A 16,539-nucleotide genomic window follows, 5' to 3' on the forward strand; every position below is an offset into this window, starting at 1 on the left:
TAAATATTGCTTTACACTTCATCAGCATTGTCACAGCTATCTGATGATGATGATGATGATTATATAAATATTGCTTTACACTTCTTCTGCATTGTCACAGCTATCTGATGATGATGATGATGATGATATAAATATTGCTTTACACTTCATCTGCATTGTCACAGCTATCTGATGATGATGATGATGATGATGATATAAATATTGCTTTACACTTCATCTGCATTGTCACAGCTATCTGATGATGATGATGATGATGATGATGATATAAATATTGCTTTACACTTCATCAGCATTGTCACAGCTATCTGATGATGATGATGATGATGATGATGATGTGTTGAGTATCATATTGCTTATAATAAGAGTCACTGGTTTGTCTGGTCCAGATTAGATTATTTACAGGCTGCTATTATAGAGCTTGAATATTGCTGAGTGTGGTGTTATGAACAAACAAAGAAACAAAATTAAGGTTCACCTCAGTTTGAAATTAAGAATTGGAGTTAAAGAAGTCCAGGGGCCATGTTGTGACCGGATTGTTAAACATACGTTTAAGGGTCCAAGTTGATTCAACACTGAATCAGGAAACGCTGAGGACCCGGGGACCCCGGGACCCCCCCTTAATGTTCACCACTGATCACCGTGCTGCAGCGAATGAAGGACATCCGGGCGGTGTTATCAGGGATGTCCTTGTACTGCGATTACCATGGTCACTGTTTCAGTGAATACCTTACGGTCACATGTGATGACATTTGACCTGGATTCAGACCGGGATGTCTTGAGGACGTCTGATGAGCATGCTGGATGATGTTGACATGGTTGCGAGTGTTGTATTTGCTGTGCTGGGAAAACTGTGTGTGTCTGTGATGTGCGTCTCCACTCCGCCAGGCTTGGAGGAAGACGAGCAGGTACATATGTGTGCTGCCTAACATTACCAATCATTAAGACAGCACCCGAGGGGTCACAATCTTGTGCTGCAGTTGGGTTGATGAATTGCTGACTGTATGGGTTTTTATGCTGATGTCAGCAATTTCACAGCTGTAACACTGTAGGGAGTTAAACTAGTGTAATGTAACACTGTAACCAGTCAAACCAGCGTAATGTAACACTGTAACCAGTCAAACCAATGTAATGTAACACTGTGGTCAGTCAAACCAATGTAATGTAATACTGTAGCCAGTCAAACCAATGTAATGTAACACTGTAACCAGTCAAACCAATGTAATGTAACACTGTAACCAGTCAAACCAATGTAATGTAACACTGTAGGGAGTTAAACAAATGTAATGTAACACTGTAGCTGGTCAAACCAATGTAATGTAACACTGTAGCCAGTCAAACCAATGCTGCCTCTAGGGGTCAGGGGCAAGAATGGGTCTCGGTACCTCATGCTTGCAAAAGCCAACAAAATGGACATCGGTTAGACTCTGGCATGGTTGGATGTTTTCAGCCACATGTTTGTCAGACCCTCATATCAATAATGTTCGACAGATGTGTTATAGCTTGAACATAGTGGATGCAGAATTATACGACTGTCAGACCAGTGGTTGATCTCATGAAGCCATGCCATTGAAGCATGACGATCATCGTTCAGGGTGAATGCAATATAGTCAGATCTCTGCTTGGGTATTGGGTGGTTGCCGACTGTTTATGTCTCTACTGTCATGATCATACCATACCACAGCCAGCTCTTACAACCCAGGGTCACCTCCGCAGTGTACTGGATAGAGCAGCTGCCTGGTAAGGGGAAGGTCGGTGGTCCGATTCCAGGTCGTGTCGAACCCCAAATGTCAAAACATGGTACTTGTTGTTACCAGCCTGGCACTTGGCATTGAGGAAGGTCTGGTTGGCTTGAACGCCACGCCACGCCACGCCACGCCACGCCACGCCACGCAATGCCACGTGTGCGTTGCTAATGACTACGTGCATGTTCCTATATGCAAGGGGTCGGCATATGGTTCTTGGGAGGAGGTGACACAGTTGCACATCTCATGCAGGATGGCAGACAGTCAATGTACATTACCATGGGGATTACTAGTTTCTTATGAATAACGGTGATGAAGTGATTCAAGGCATATACATGTCATGGCCACAGGGTAGGCAGCCTTTGTTCATTCAGACAAAGGTTGTCCCAAATTAGTCTCTGTGACAGAATGATGACCTTCCATGACTGTTTTTGAGGGCCTCCGTCCTACAAAGTGATCTGTGTGCTGTGATGGTCCTAAGTCTATGTGAAAGTATGGAAGTCAAGATCATCCTGCAGAGTGTGAGATGCCGCTCCCTCACTCACTCATTCAAACACTGGCATGCATAGTGCATGGATAATGATGACCTCCTTTGATGACCTGCAATGACCTGAGGTCACCATGCCCTGGGCACACTCCACATTCATTCAAATCTGAAACAGTTGAAATCCTCACTGAAGAAGAATTAACGTAAAATCTATATGTGAGCATTGCAATGTTACATAACTGTGTATACTGTCAGCCTGGGTCAATATTGAATCCTATGACGGACGAGCAACGTAACACATTGATTCTCCGGCTAAAGCCTACATACTTCAGTTCAGTGTCAAGGCGTCGCTGATGGTGTTCTGCATCGATGTAGTCGCAGGGGGGAAGCAGGACGATGGAGATAGGGGAAGTTGACGTTAATTGACTTTCAAGGAACAGTCCTGGACGTAATGACTGGAAAGGTTGACATGCACATGTGACATGAGTTAGTTATGTGTTGTGTTTACGTCTCAGTCAGTCATATTCCAGTTTTATAATGGCAGCCAGTAAAACATCAAGACGGACGAACCAGTGGAGGATATTATGAGCAATGGGTGAGGGTTTACATGATGCAAAACTGTGCATCCAGTACATGTAAGGAATGGATGCAGATAAGAAATTTATTCATGGTACCAAATTCTTGACAAGAAATATTAATGTCCTGTAATTAAAGTGATCTTACAGTACTGTACTCTACAACATTGCAATGTTATGTGATTTTAAAACGAATGTGGTAGGGTAGCTTAGTGGTTAAAGCTGTTGCTCATCACGCCAAAGACCCAGGTTCGATTCCCCACGTGGATACAATGTGTGAAGCCCATTTCTGGTGTCCCCTCTGTGATTTTGCTGGAATAATGCTAAAAGCGGCATAAAACCTCACTCACTCACTCACTCACTCACTCACTCACTCACTCATTATGGAATGGATGGGAGGCTGATCTGCAGCAATATTGTTTCATGAATGTGTTTTGCCTTGTTGATTTTCTCAAGTTCAGTTCAATGTGTGATAAACACACTGATACAGGAGGATATCTGTCACCACGGAAACATGATGTTACACTATGTCAGGGAACTGTTTTCCATAAAACAAGAAATATCCCCCATCCCCCATCACCCATCCCCCAAAACCCCAAACAATAAAACTTCAATCAGAAAATATTTACTGTTTATTTTAATTTGTTCTCTTTTATATTTTTTGTGTGTTGTTGACTTGTTTATGTAGGGACTGGACTTTTTCTGTTGTATGGAAAATATATGCAGGTTTTGTAGGTTTCATTTCCTCACAAAGTGATATTTCTCGTATTGTGTCAGAAAGTATTATAATCCTATAAAAGGTGTTGCCAGCTGATTAAGTGCCAAAGTAAAGGAGTAGTTTTGCTATCCATGTTTTTACTTGCCGCGTTGACTGTGTTATCGGAAAGTGACGTTGATGATGAATAGCTAATGGACTGCACTTAATACTTATTTATAGACCAGCCGAGGTGGCCCGTGTGGCCCAGTTGTCTGAAGTGGCCCAGCTGTCTGAGACTGGTGTGTCCTCGGCTGCCACGGTCTCGTCTTGAAACCCACTAAGGACTTTGTTAGATGGTGCGATATTTCACTCACTCACTCACTCTCTCACTCACTCTCTCACTTTGGAGGAGTGAATGAGGTAGGGGTGATGAAGTAGGCTGCTGGTTAAAGCATTTGATCGACGATCTGGTCTCTCTCTGTCTCTCTCTCTCTCTCTCTCTCTGTCTCTCTCTCTCGCTCTCTCTCACTCACTCACTCACTCACTCACTCACACGCTCACACTCTGTGTGTGTGTGTCTCTCTCTCCCTCTTACTCATCTAAACAAGCCTGTAAGGTGAGGAGCTATATCTCTCTCCACCTATGGCATCAACGCCATGGCAACAAGTATCTGAGTTGTGAGCTGTTTACCCGGTTTGACTGGCAAACAGATCAGTGACGGCCTCTCAACATGGCTGATGGGAGTCATTCTGTCCCCGATGCTTGTCACTCCGACATGAAGACGGACGACTGGTGCTGGCTCCGCTTTAATCCTCTCCATCAGGTGTGATCGCTTTGCCGCCACCGTGAGATGATGAGGCATGATGGGTGATGAGGCAGACGCGTAACTCTTGCTGATGTGGCATCAGACTTGAATCTTTGTTTTCAGACATGTTTCTTACTTTCTGGAATGGATTCCTACATTGGAGGAATGTTGGTTGGTATTTAATTTATTGAAGTGATTTTCACTTTGGACTGTAATACTTTCATACATATTTGTGCTTTGATTATTCTTGATGTATCTCAGTGCCATTTCGTTGTTTTGCTTTACATTTTCTCGGATGAGTGTAAGTTGTGAGTAGAGCCTCATGATCGCTTCTTCCACTGTTTGTGCCATGTTATGACCCTGTTTGGAGGAAGCCCTGTGACCAGAGGTCGAGGTCAAAATAGGTCCTCATTTCAGCCATCTAATTGGTCACAGTATGTCACCTGGCAGACCGCATGTCATCATTACCAGGTGGTATGGATTGGTGTTCATAATATTAACCACTGGTTGGCCTGGCCCACATTTATAGGCATATAAACAGCATTCACTCACTCACTCTAGGATGAGTGAAGGATTGTGTTAGAGCCATGTCTCCACCTCCTGGTGAGTTAGTCTACATACAGTACTCACTGGGAAATGTCCTTCTAGGACTTGAAGAAGGGAGAAGAATGTGGAGGATGCTGCAGATGGGTCGGTGGCTGTCGATGATTGTACGGGCAAATACATCGGGGTGGGTCGGTGTGGGTGGGTAGATAATGGTGTGGGTAGATGATGGCGTGGGTAGATGATTGTATGGATGGGTCGGTGGCTGTCGATGATTGTATGGGCAAATACGTCGGGGTATGTCGGTGTGGGTGGGTAGATAATGGCGTGGATAGATGATTGTATTGATGGGTCGGTGGCTGTCGATGATTGTACAGGCAAATACGTCGGGGTGGGTCGGTGTGGGTGGGTAGATAATGGCGTGGGTAGATGATTGTATTGATGGGTCGGTGGCTGTCGATTGTACGGTCAAATACGTCGGGGTGGGTCGGTGTGGGTGGGTAGATGATGGCGTGGGTAGATGATTGTATTGATGGGTCGGTGGCGGTCTATGATTGTACGGGCAAATACGTCGGGGTGGGTCGGTGTGGGTGGGTAGATAATGGCGTGGGTAGATGATGGCGTGGGTAGAGAATGGCGTGGGTAGATAATGGCGTGGGTAGATGATTGTATTGATGGGTCAGTGGCTGTCGATGATTGTATGGGCAAATACGTCGGGGTGGGTCGGTGTGGGTGGGTAGATAATGGCGTGGGTAGATGATGGCGTGGGTAGATGATTGTATTGATGGGTCGGTGGCTGTCGATGATTGTACGGGCAAATACGTCGGGGTGGGTCGGTGTGGGTGGGTAGATAATGGCGTGGGTAGATGATTGTATTGATGGGTCGGTGGCTGTCGATGATTGTACGGGCAAATACGTCGGGGTGGGTCGGTGTGGGTGGGTAGATAATGGCGTGGGTAGATGATTGTATGGATGGGTCGGTGGCTGTCGATGATTGTACAGGCAAATACGTCGGGGTGGGTCGGTGTGGGTGGGTAGATAAAGGCGTGGGTAGATAATGGCGTGGATAGATGATTGTATGGATGGGTCGGTGGCTGTCGATGATTGTACGGGCAAATACGTCGGGGTGGGTCGGTGTGGGTGGGTAGATAATGGCGTGGGTAGATGATGGCGTGGGTAGATGATTGTATTGATGGGTCGGTGGCTGTCGATGATTGTACGGGCAAATACGTCGGTGTGGGTGGGTAGATAATGGCGTGGGTAGATGATTGTATTGATGGGTCAGTGGCTGTCGATGATTGTATGGGCAAATACGTCCGGGTGGGTCGGTGTGGGTGGGTAGATAATGGCGTGGATAGATGATTGTATTGATGGGTCGGTGGAGGTCGATGATTGTACGGGCAAATACGTCAGGGTAGGTCGGTGTGGGTGGGTAGATAAAGGCGTGGGTAGATGATGGCGTGGGTAGATGATTGTATGGATGGGTCGGTGGCTGTCGATGATTGTATGGGCAAATACATCGGGGTGGGTCGGTGTGGGTGGGTAGATAATGGCGTGGGTAGATGATTGTATGGATGGGTCAGTGTGGGTAGGTAGATGTTGGTGCAGATGGGTCGGTGGCGGTCGATGATTGTATGGGAGAATCTGTCAGGGTAGGTTGGTGTGGGTAGGTAGATGTTGGTGCAGATGGGTTGGTGGCGGTCGATGATTGTATGGGCGAATCTGTCAGGGTAGGTTGGTGTGGGTAGGTAGATGTTGGTGCAGATGGGTCGGTGTGGAGTAGATGATGGTATGGGTGGTAGGGATAGATTAAGTGAATGGTCATGTAAGTGGTTGGTGACATCAGGTCATTTGTTGACTGAGTGAGGATGAGAAGGTTTGATGTTTACCCTCCAGTTTTACTGTGGGTGTGGGCCTTAGCCTTGTACAAGGAAGCCTCAGGACTGGGCTAAGATGGGTGACACAACCGGAAGGCATTTACCCAGGGAATGTTGTATGTGTGGAGGTTTAGCAGAGTGTCGCTGTGTGTGAGTGTCACCGTCGATCTGTGCCGAGGGCATGGGGAGTCTGGAAGCTGTACCTGGGGGTAGCCAGGTAAGATGACAGCTCGGTGAGCACACCAACAATCCTTGTAAAACATTGATATGTGCTGTACCTGTCTGAGATGAGATTGGGGTAAGCTGCGTCTTGTGTGCCGATGGACTACTGTAGATTGATCTGTACATGCGCGGCCTGACTGTCTGCGTGGATGTGGCTGCTGCTAATGTAGATGTTGTTGTGTCAGGGAGCCCATGTCAAACATACAACTGAAGAACCAGGCAAGTAAAGCAAGTCTGTCAAACCACACATGACACAAAGCCGATGCCTTCCTACATGTGTGTTACAGTAACAGTTGCCCATGTTCCTCTTGTGGCAAATGAGGTATTGGAAATGTGGCAGGTTGTGATGATGGGTTGTCACAGGTGTCAGTTGATGACATCTTCCACCTGCCCAGGAACTCCTAGTGGGTAGGTGTCTCACCGCTCACAAGAACTGTGGTCCATTCTCCACATGGATACAACCAATATGTGGAGCCAATTGGTGGTGCTTCCTTTCTGTGATATCAACATGGATTTATCCCATACTTAATCAAAAGATCAACATCTGCTTGTGGTGCCAAAGTCACATACCAAAACATATGGCGATCAATAGGTCATTTCCACATGCTGGCCAATTGGTATGGAACAATCTGCCACAAGAAATCCAAGAAACAGAAAATCTAGGAAACTTTAAAAAGACACTCAAATCCTGTCTCTTCAAGAAGGCGTTTGACATGGTCTACAATGGTCTAAGCACATTTGAGCAATTTAATTTAATTGAATAATCATGGACTTATCCCAAACTTAAAGATGCAGTATCCCATACTTAATCATTGACTTATCCCATACCTTAACATTGAGTATCCCATACTTAATCACAGACTTGTTCCATACTTAAACATGGAGTATCCCATATGTAAACAATTAATATTCCATACTTAATCACAGACTTGTCCCATACCTGAACATGGAGTATCCCATACTTAATCAGAGTTATCCCATATGTAAACAATTAATATTCCATACTTAATCACAGACTTGTCCCATACCTGAACATGGAGTATCCCATACTTAATCACAGACTTATGCTACTCGCAGCGCTAACAATCTTTGTGGAACTGGCCTCTTGTCTTCTTCATGCATTGTCGCAATATGGCCGGACTGTTTGACATTACCTCACTCACTCTGGTGGAATAGCGCAGAAGCTGACAGAACATTTGTCAAACTAAACTTGTATAATACTGTGTTGTCAGATTTATCCTACTTATCCAGACTTGCCCAACCTGTATACAGTTATGCCTTGTTTATTGGGACGTTCTGGTTGCATCTCGTACGTCCCAGCGTAACAACACATGGCATGGCACTGACATAACTGTGGCACCGTCAAGGTGCTGCTGTCATGGTAACCTGGACTCCCAGTATTTGTATGTTTCTTTACCTTCTGGTTGCTCTGACAATGGTGTGTTTCTTTTCTCCAGGTGTGAGGATGCATGGAGGTGGTGCCCGGCTACACTGACGTACACAACTTCGCCCCGAGAGGCATGGTATTAAGGGGGCCGGCTTGCTGTCAATAAGCTAGGCCGGGATAGAGGTGCAAACATGGCCTCTTCGGGGCCCATAGCGGAGCAGGAGGCCGTGGCAAGCACACAAGAGGATGAAGGTCGTGGAGATGTCGGCATGGCGACAGGTGAGGATCTTGGGATATATGCACCCGGAAATGTACGAGATCTGTGACATCTCACCAACTCTGGTCGAATGGCGGCTGTGTTGACCAAGATGGAGTTAGAATCTTTTAAACGTTGTCTTAGCAGGGGGATGAGGGTGTGTTTGTGTAGTGTCTGAATCCAGTTGTGTAAGAACTTCGTGGGCGAGACTTGATTATGGTGTCTTAATTTGGCGTTCAATTACTGGCGACTTGGCTGAGACATGATGCAACTGTTGGCAGATGACCCCAGTATGTTTGGCAGGGAATCGGTGGAGAGGCTTTCAATTACAGAGCTGAGCCTTGTTCAACATGCGTCGCATGTTGTAAGTCCTCACAAAATAACTTGCTGTTTACTACAGGCTTTAACAAAGTGACGAAAAGGAGGACAGTTGACATACATTTGTTGTAAAAATATTTGAATCCTTTGACGAAATACAGTTCTAACCTTACCGAGTCTCAATCAGGCAGTAGATGGGTATTGATTAGTACAGAAGTAGGAAGTTATTAGGGAGGGGGTATATGGACAGTGAAGACCCTGTAGGAAGTTGTTAGGGAAGGGGTATATGGACAGTGATGACCCAGTAGAAAGTTATTAAGGAGGGGGTATATGGGACAGTGATGACCCTATAGGAAGTTATTAGGGAGGGGGTATATGGACAGTGATGACCCTGTAGGAAGTTATTAGGGAGGGTGTATATGGACAGTGATGACCCTGTAAGAAGTTGTTAGGCTGGGGGTATATGGACAGTGATGACCCTGTAGGAAGTTGTTAGGGAGGGGTATATGGGACAGTGATGACCCTGTAGGAGGTTGTTAGGCTGGGGGTATATGAACAGTGATGACCCTATAGGAAGTTATTAGGGAGGGGGTATATGGACAGTGATGACCCTGTAGGAGGTTGTTAGGGAGGGGGTATATGGACAGTGATGACCCTGTAAGTTGTTAGGGAGGGGGTATATGGACAGTGATGACCCTGTAGGTTCGAATCCTGGGCAGGAGTCAACTTCAAAAAGTACGAGAATCTGTACTTTTCTAAGAAAGTGTTACCCAAAATATAACATTAGTTACATTTTACCACTTTCTAAATGTATTCATAGTATTGACCCAGTATTGGTGGAAGTTGGTAAGGATGGGGTATATGCTGACCATGCTGCCGTGATATATGTACTGTTCAAAGTGATGTTAAACAAGACTCACTCACTCACTCACTCACTCACTCACTCATTCAAGTAGTTCACAAAACAGTTTTATATCGTACAAAGCATGATAGTTTCAGCACATTGATTTTGATTTAAACCTATAAGCGCCTGATATCCTGATTGCTGTTAAGTAGCTGGATTGCCCGGCAACTGCTAGGATCTCCCCAACACGTAATGGGCGGCTTTCAATAGAAACTCTGAAACAGTCAAAGAGGGGTCTGTCTTGTCTGCATCAAGAAGCAGCTGGGTGCTCCTGGTTCTCCATGTAATTAGGGCCAATTAGGCCTATGTAACTGTATCTAGTGAGGCAGTGACGGGTCATCAGTAACGACTGACACCATGATCAGTGGCGGTGTCACGGACGGAGCGGCTGTCGTCCATCACTGCTAAATAGATAGCACTGAACTACCACCATCACGCAGTTCCCTTGGGTTGTTGACCGGCAAACTGATTGTATATAGCTTAATTATAAACTAATAGGTTTTTATCCAACACCATTAGTTTGTAAAGTGTGATGGGAACACCTGTCATTTAATGTCGGGTATTGGTAGTCTAGGCTTTCAGGTAAATACATCCTCTTCCAAGTATTTGGCAACCCTCCAAGGCCAGTAATTTTTGAAATTCTTTTTATTGAAATCAAATATTGTTACTGTGAAATGACTATCAGTGTTGTGTTAGGTTCATTTTTTTTCCCATCTTCTTGATGAACCTGTCATTTTTATATATTTTATTTCTTATATTCTCCAACCCACTTGACTTGGATATAATGACTGGTCCCTTGGTGAGACTCTGATTGGGTGATTACAACATTGTGAGACACATTGATAATAATGACCAGTCCCTTGATTGTGTGATTACTACTTATTTGGCACGGGGATGTAGCATAGACCAGATGAACCTCTCGGTATGGAGGCTCGCAGTCCAATCACTGTGCGTAAGATAAACCTTCCCAGCATGCCCTCCTGGACTGTGTCTCCCAATGTTGTTATTCTCCGTGATCTGACAGGAACTTGCTAGACCAGAGGCGCTGTTCCAGGAATAGGAGAGATTGGATCCCTAGATTCCCTTTGTGCTCAGAACTAATCATTACAAAATAACATGTTGTAATATTCACACCAAATGGCCATGTCAGCATGTTTCATGACTGTCACACCTCATTTAGGTAATGAAAAGTTGATCAGAAAATTGTTTAAAAATACCTGGGAAGTGAGTAAGTTTTTAGGCCTCTTTTAGAAAAATCCATCAATATCATGGCAGGGGGACGAGTTGGGAGAATCAAACTCTGGCTTTCAGTATGACAAGCAGCTGCTTTAACCACTAGACTACCCACCTGTGGAGTAGGAGACTGTGACAGTGGGAGACTTTACCCTGACACTGGGCGACTTTACCCTGACACTGGGCGTCTGTTAGAGCAGAGACCATATAATAGATAGTATATGGTCTTTGGTTAAAGATTACGCAAGGGACTTGTAGATGATTCACTCCAGACTCCAGACTTCGCCTTGCTCCAAGTCTGTACTAAAAGAAAAAGTCTTGGATGTGTAATAATTCTATCCTCCTAAGAGGCAAGTCTAGATATGTGACAGTCTAAGGACACCAGTCTATTGAGATGTGTAGTAAGTTTGATTCATTGTCAGTAATGCCTCTTGTATATAAACCCTCAGAAAATATGAATTATGATAATGTTTCATACCAAATAACATGTCCCACTCTGAAGGTTCATGCATGTGTCAGTTTGTAGCAATATGTTACTTTACACAGTTATAACATTGTCAGCTCTCCAATCATTCCCAGATACTCTGGCTCTCTTCCCCACAATAAACAGACCATTATATCTGACAGAACACATCTTCCTTCACATCGGTCCACAGACACAATTGTGTTGCATTCAACTACACCATTACTTGAAGTTCAGTTTGTCGTAAGAGGCGACTAACAGGACGGGGTGGTCCACCTCGCTGACTTGGTTGATGCATGTCATCGTATCCCAATTGCGTGGATGGATGCTTATGACATGATGTCAATTCCTGGGTTGTTTGGTCCAGACTCAATTAATAACAGACCGCCGTCATAAAGCTGGAATATTGCTGAGTGCAGCGTTAAACAATAAACAAACAAACAGTTACTGCTTTTATCAATATTATCATCAAATCATATGCACAGTTGAACATTTATGTTAATTTTTTGTTTTTGAACTATTTAAGTCACCCTGAAGTTCAATCAGCCGTGTCAGCATTTTCCCTGACTGACGACATATCTGTTTCCGTGGCAACAGATGTCAGTATCATATGTAGTTGTTCATGTGATTGTTGGTTCAGTCGGCAGTGACAGATGTCTGTTCAATGGCGTTGAAAGCAGAATGAGTGGTTGTGTGGGGGTTCCCATGTGAAGATGTGGTTTTAGAGGTGGTGGTATACGAAGCACGTCACCTGACACCACTTGATTGTCTGCATATCTTCCCTGATCTACCTTGTGTTTTAAATTGTTATTTTAAAGTATTTTTGTTCCCCAGGGAAAGGATGCCAGTCTGAATTAGGTCTCTGATGGTTTGAAACTTCGTGGCTTACAATTGATTGTTGATGTTTGAGAATAAAAAAAAAAGGCTTCTCCGAATTTCTGACTCATTATTGGCTATGTGACTGGCATATATCAACACCACTGTCACAGGAACTCCAACAGAACAATGACTTTAGAGATGCCACGCTGTATGTAGAGTTGTAATTAGGATTGTTGGCTGTTCCTGATGTGCGGCAAGTTTGATCAATAAAGATGGATGAGGGCGTATGTACATAAAGGAAAGATAACATACTCACAGCCAAAAGAAACGCAAACCATGGGAACATATAGAGAAGTATGTACATGAAGAAGATATGTTTCCAGTGTGTACCAATCAATATAAAACTAACAATTAGTCAGGTGTTACCAGAGAGTGTCTTTACTCTTATCACAGAGTGAAGATCCAGGGTAGAATAGGTCTTCAGCAACCCATGCTTGTCGTAAGAGGCAACAAACGGGATGGGATGGTTAGGCTCGCTGACTTGGTTGATGCATGTTATCAAAGATCAATGCTCATGATGTCAATCACTGGATTGTCTGGTCAAGACTTGATAATATAAATAACAAAAAAAACCCAAATCTTTATTCTTATCACAATATGCTGCACAATAACTTCACGCGCTAATCCTGCTGGAGACAAATGGTCCTGCTGAAGTCATGGATCTGTGACGTCACATGTGATGCGTTCATGAGCGTTGGTTCACACAACATACCAGTATGATCATTTGTCTGTCAATACAGTCTGATATCTCTTGTATGTAAGGAAGTCTTCATATATTAACCCACATGTATGGTATACTTGTTTCTTGTACCAATCCACTCTCACTCACTCACTCACTCACTCACTCACTCACTCACTCACCCGCTCGCTCACTCACTCACTCACTCACTCACTCACTCACTCACTCACTCACTCACTCACTCACTCACTCACTCACTCACTCACTCACTCACTCACCCACCCACCCGCTCACTCACTCACTCCTTCACTCACTCACTCACCCACTCACTCACTCACTCACTCACTCACTCACCCACCCACCCACCCACCCACTCACTCATTCACTCACTCACTCACTCCGTCACGCTGAAGACCCGGGTTCGAATCCTGACATGGGTACAATGTGTGAAGCCCATTTCTGGTGTTCCCCGCCGTGATATTGCTGGAATATTGCTAAAAGCGGCGTAAAACCAAACTCACTCACTCACTCACTCACTCACTCACTCACTCACTCACTCACTCACTCACACAAACACACTCACTCACCCACTCCTTCGCTCACTCACACAAACACACTCACTCACTCACTCACTCCTTTACTCGCACAAACACACTCACTCACTCACTCACCCACTCCTTCACTCACTCACACAAACACACTCACTCACTCACTGAACAATACCTGGTAGATATACTGGAATTGAATATAATGAGACATTATCTCCATATTGCAAATCAAGGGGCCATTCCTGTATTTTAGATGAGTTCCATGTGTCATTTGTTTGCGGTATTTATAAAGAAAGTAGAAAGTACTTTGTAAATTTATTAATGGACTTTATACCATGCACACTGTAGTTTGTCTTTTCCAAAATAAACACTAGGAAGCCATCTGTAACATTGGGGGGGAGGGGATTTCTGTTTTATGTCTATAAAATTATCAATGCTAGAAATATAAAAATAAAAAAGAATCTGAAAAGAGGATACATGTCTACCTTGGATACATGTTTGTAAATGTGTATGCATATATATTAAATCTGTCTGTATTTTGGGCCAAAGGCCTTTTACCGAATAAATTTGTCTTGTCTCGTCTTGTCTCGTCTTGTTTCAATAATACCAATCCACTCACTCACAAAAAAACTCACACAGTAATACCAATCCAACCATTCCCTTGCTCACACTCAATTGTACCACTCACTCACTCACTCACTCACTCACTCATTCACATCTTCCCCTTTGGAATCTGCCTGTGATTGCTCACAGTGCACAGGTATTAAAACCCTGGCAGGTGAAGTCCTCCCGGTATGTGTGGCTATTGTGTCCTTATAAGGGAGTTCCGAGGCTCGACATGCTTATATAGGGCCATGTAAACAAGGCTTGTTGATAAACATATTGTCTCTGGCTGCGAGCCGTGTGGGCCCAATATGCTGGCATGCTTTAACCTCAGTGTCAATATACTCTTCACGTAGCGAGTCACAAAATGATACCAGTTGTTACTTCCTGTCACAGTCGTGTAACTGTTTAGTCGCTTGTCACAAATGTTGGCTTTTCTGGTTTCAGACCCTAAAGAAGGCAAAAAGTCCCGTAAGTTCAAGCCATTTGAGGCCATGCGGAAATTATTCAAGGGAGGTCGAAAACGTACTAAATCTAAAGATGACAATCAGATCAGTGTGGTGTCTGTCAAGGCCAAGTCAACCACGGCTCTGATGTCAGCCGGCAGCTTTGACGATGATGACGACAGCGATGGAGGGTAAGTGGTCATTGCAAATACAAAATAAACAATAATATTATGAAACTGGACAAATTCACGTATGGAATTTTAGAAATGGATTGTTTGCTTTGAGAACAATTACAGTACATACACTTTCTTTGCAGAGAGATACATTGTGTTACATCATCTGACCAAACAATATCAGTACACACACAGTCACTATCTAGAGGTTCAAACAGTAGGAGTGTGCATACAGCAGTGCTCCACATTACTTTTCAACCAAGTGAGTACAGTACTGGTCATAATCCGAACTGACAAGTACCAGACATTCTTATTCAAACCAATAAGTACAGTTCTGCTCTTTTAAAGACTTTACAAGTACTGGCATGATATTGTGCATCCATCGTTCCAAGACCTTGTGTTGTACATTCAGACGTAATGTAAACATAACCTAAACGAGAGAATTTGAGTGGGTTTTATTAGCCAATGGCAAAGCAGAATCGGGAGAAAATCCATTTCTGCTGACAGGAAATGACGTATTCCCATTTATGTAGTAAAGCCTCGTATGATAAACAGAAGTTTAAAGATGTTTTGTTTACAATTAATCATGAGAGAGTACTGAGAGAGTACTGCCACTGTTTTAACTCCTTACTCAACTATGACTTACGATTAAGCACTGTGATGATCGTAGCTCCTTACTCAACAATGACTTACGATTAAGCACTATGATGATCGTAGCTCCTTACTCAACAATGATTTACAATTAAGCACTATGATGATCGTAGCTCCTTACTCAACAATGACTTACGATTAAGCACTATGATGTTCGTAGCTCCTTACTCAACAATGATTTACAATTTAGCACTATGATGAGCATAACCCTTAATCAACAAGGACTTATGATTAAGCACTATGGTGATCTCAACTCCTTACTCAACAAGGACAAGGACTTACGATGCTAGTCCTATTTCTGTCGTAACAGCTAAGTTCGTCATGGCTTATGATCTCAGCACTATGACTATCGTAACTTCATACTTCACTTGGACTCACAATGTTTGTGATGGGACTGTCGGAACTTAAGCATGACTTACAATCTCACCACTATGGCTACCATAACTCCTCTGAGAGCTAGGACTTACGATCCTACAACTACGATGCCATAACTCCTTACAGTGACAGGACTTACAAATCCTACCAATATCACTGCCGTAACTCCTCACAGTGCCAGGACTTACAAATCGGACCAATATCACTGCCGTTACTCCTCACAGAGCTAGCACTTACGATCTTCCCACTATGATGCCATTACTCCTCACAGAGCAAGGACTTATGATCTTACCAATATCACTGCCGTTACTCCTCACAGAGCAAGGACTTATGATCTTCCCACTATGATGCTATTACTCCTGACAGAGCTAGGACTTACGATCTTACCACGATGACTGCCATTACTCCTCACAGAGCTAGGACTTATGATCTTACCATTTTCACTGCCGTTACTCATTACAGAGCTAGGACTTACAATGGAGTTGCAGCAAGGGAAACTTGGTTCCCCGGTACAGGTGGTATTGATGTTTGGGGTATGAATGGAATGTAGTCTGGTGCTAAATATATAATAACTGGTATGATGCGCAAGTTCATGTGCAGTAGTTCATATCTCCGCCCTTGCTTCTTCCGTTGCTATGCCTACTGGGATTAGGACTTGAGTCTTGGAGAATTGTTG

At 44.0% G+C, this 16,539-nt stretch overlaps 1 protein-coding gene across 6 annotated transcripts in view; it reads left to right on the top strand.

Annotated features, from left to right (window-relative positions):
* The window catches only part of LOC139449358 (nucleolar and coiled-body phosphoprotein 1-like), a 104,330-nt gene that overhangs the window by 38,213 nt on the left and 49,578 nt on the right, over window positions 1-16,539 (top strand). For all 6 annotated transcript variants that reach the window (XM_071230691.1, XM_071230690.1, XM_071230694.1 and 3 more), the window contains 2 exons: window positions 8,406-8,614; window positions 14,666-14,855. In XM_071230691.1, the coding sequence (XP_071086792.1) occupies window positions 8,527-8,614; window positions 14,666-14,855 (278 nt within the window). In that variant the 5' untranslated portion in view covers window positions 8,406-8,526. The remainder of the gene's footprint in view (window positions 1-8,405; window positions 8,615-14,665; window positions 14,856-16,539) is intronic.

The sequence above is a fragment of the Haliotis cracherodii genome, unplaced genomic scaffold (assembly GCF_022045235.1).
Source record: "Haliotis cracherodii isolate W230 unplaced genomic scaffold, xgHalCrac1.p SCAF_8, whole genome shotgun sequence".
Classification (NCBI taxonomy): Eukaryota; Metazoa; Mollusca; class Gastropoda; order Lepetellida; family Haliotidae; genus Haliotis; species Haliotis cracherodii.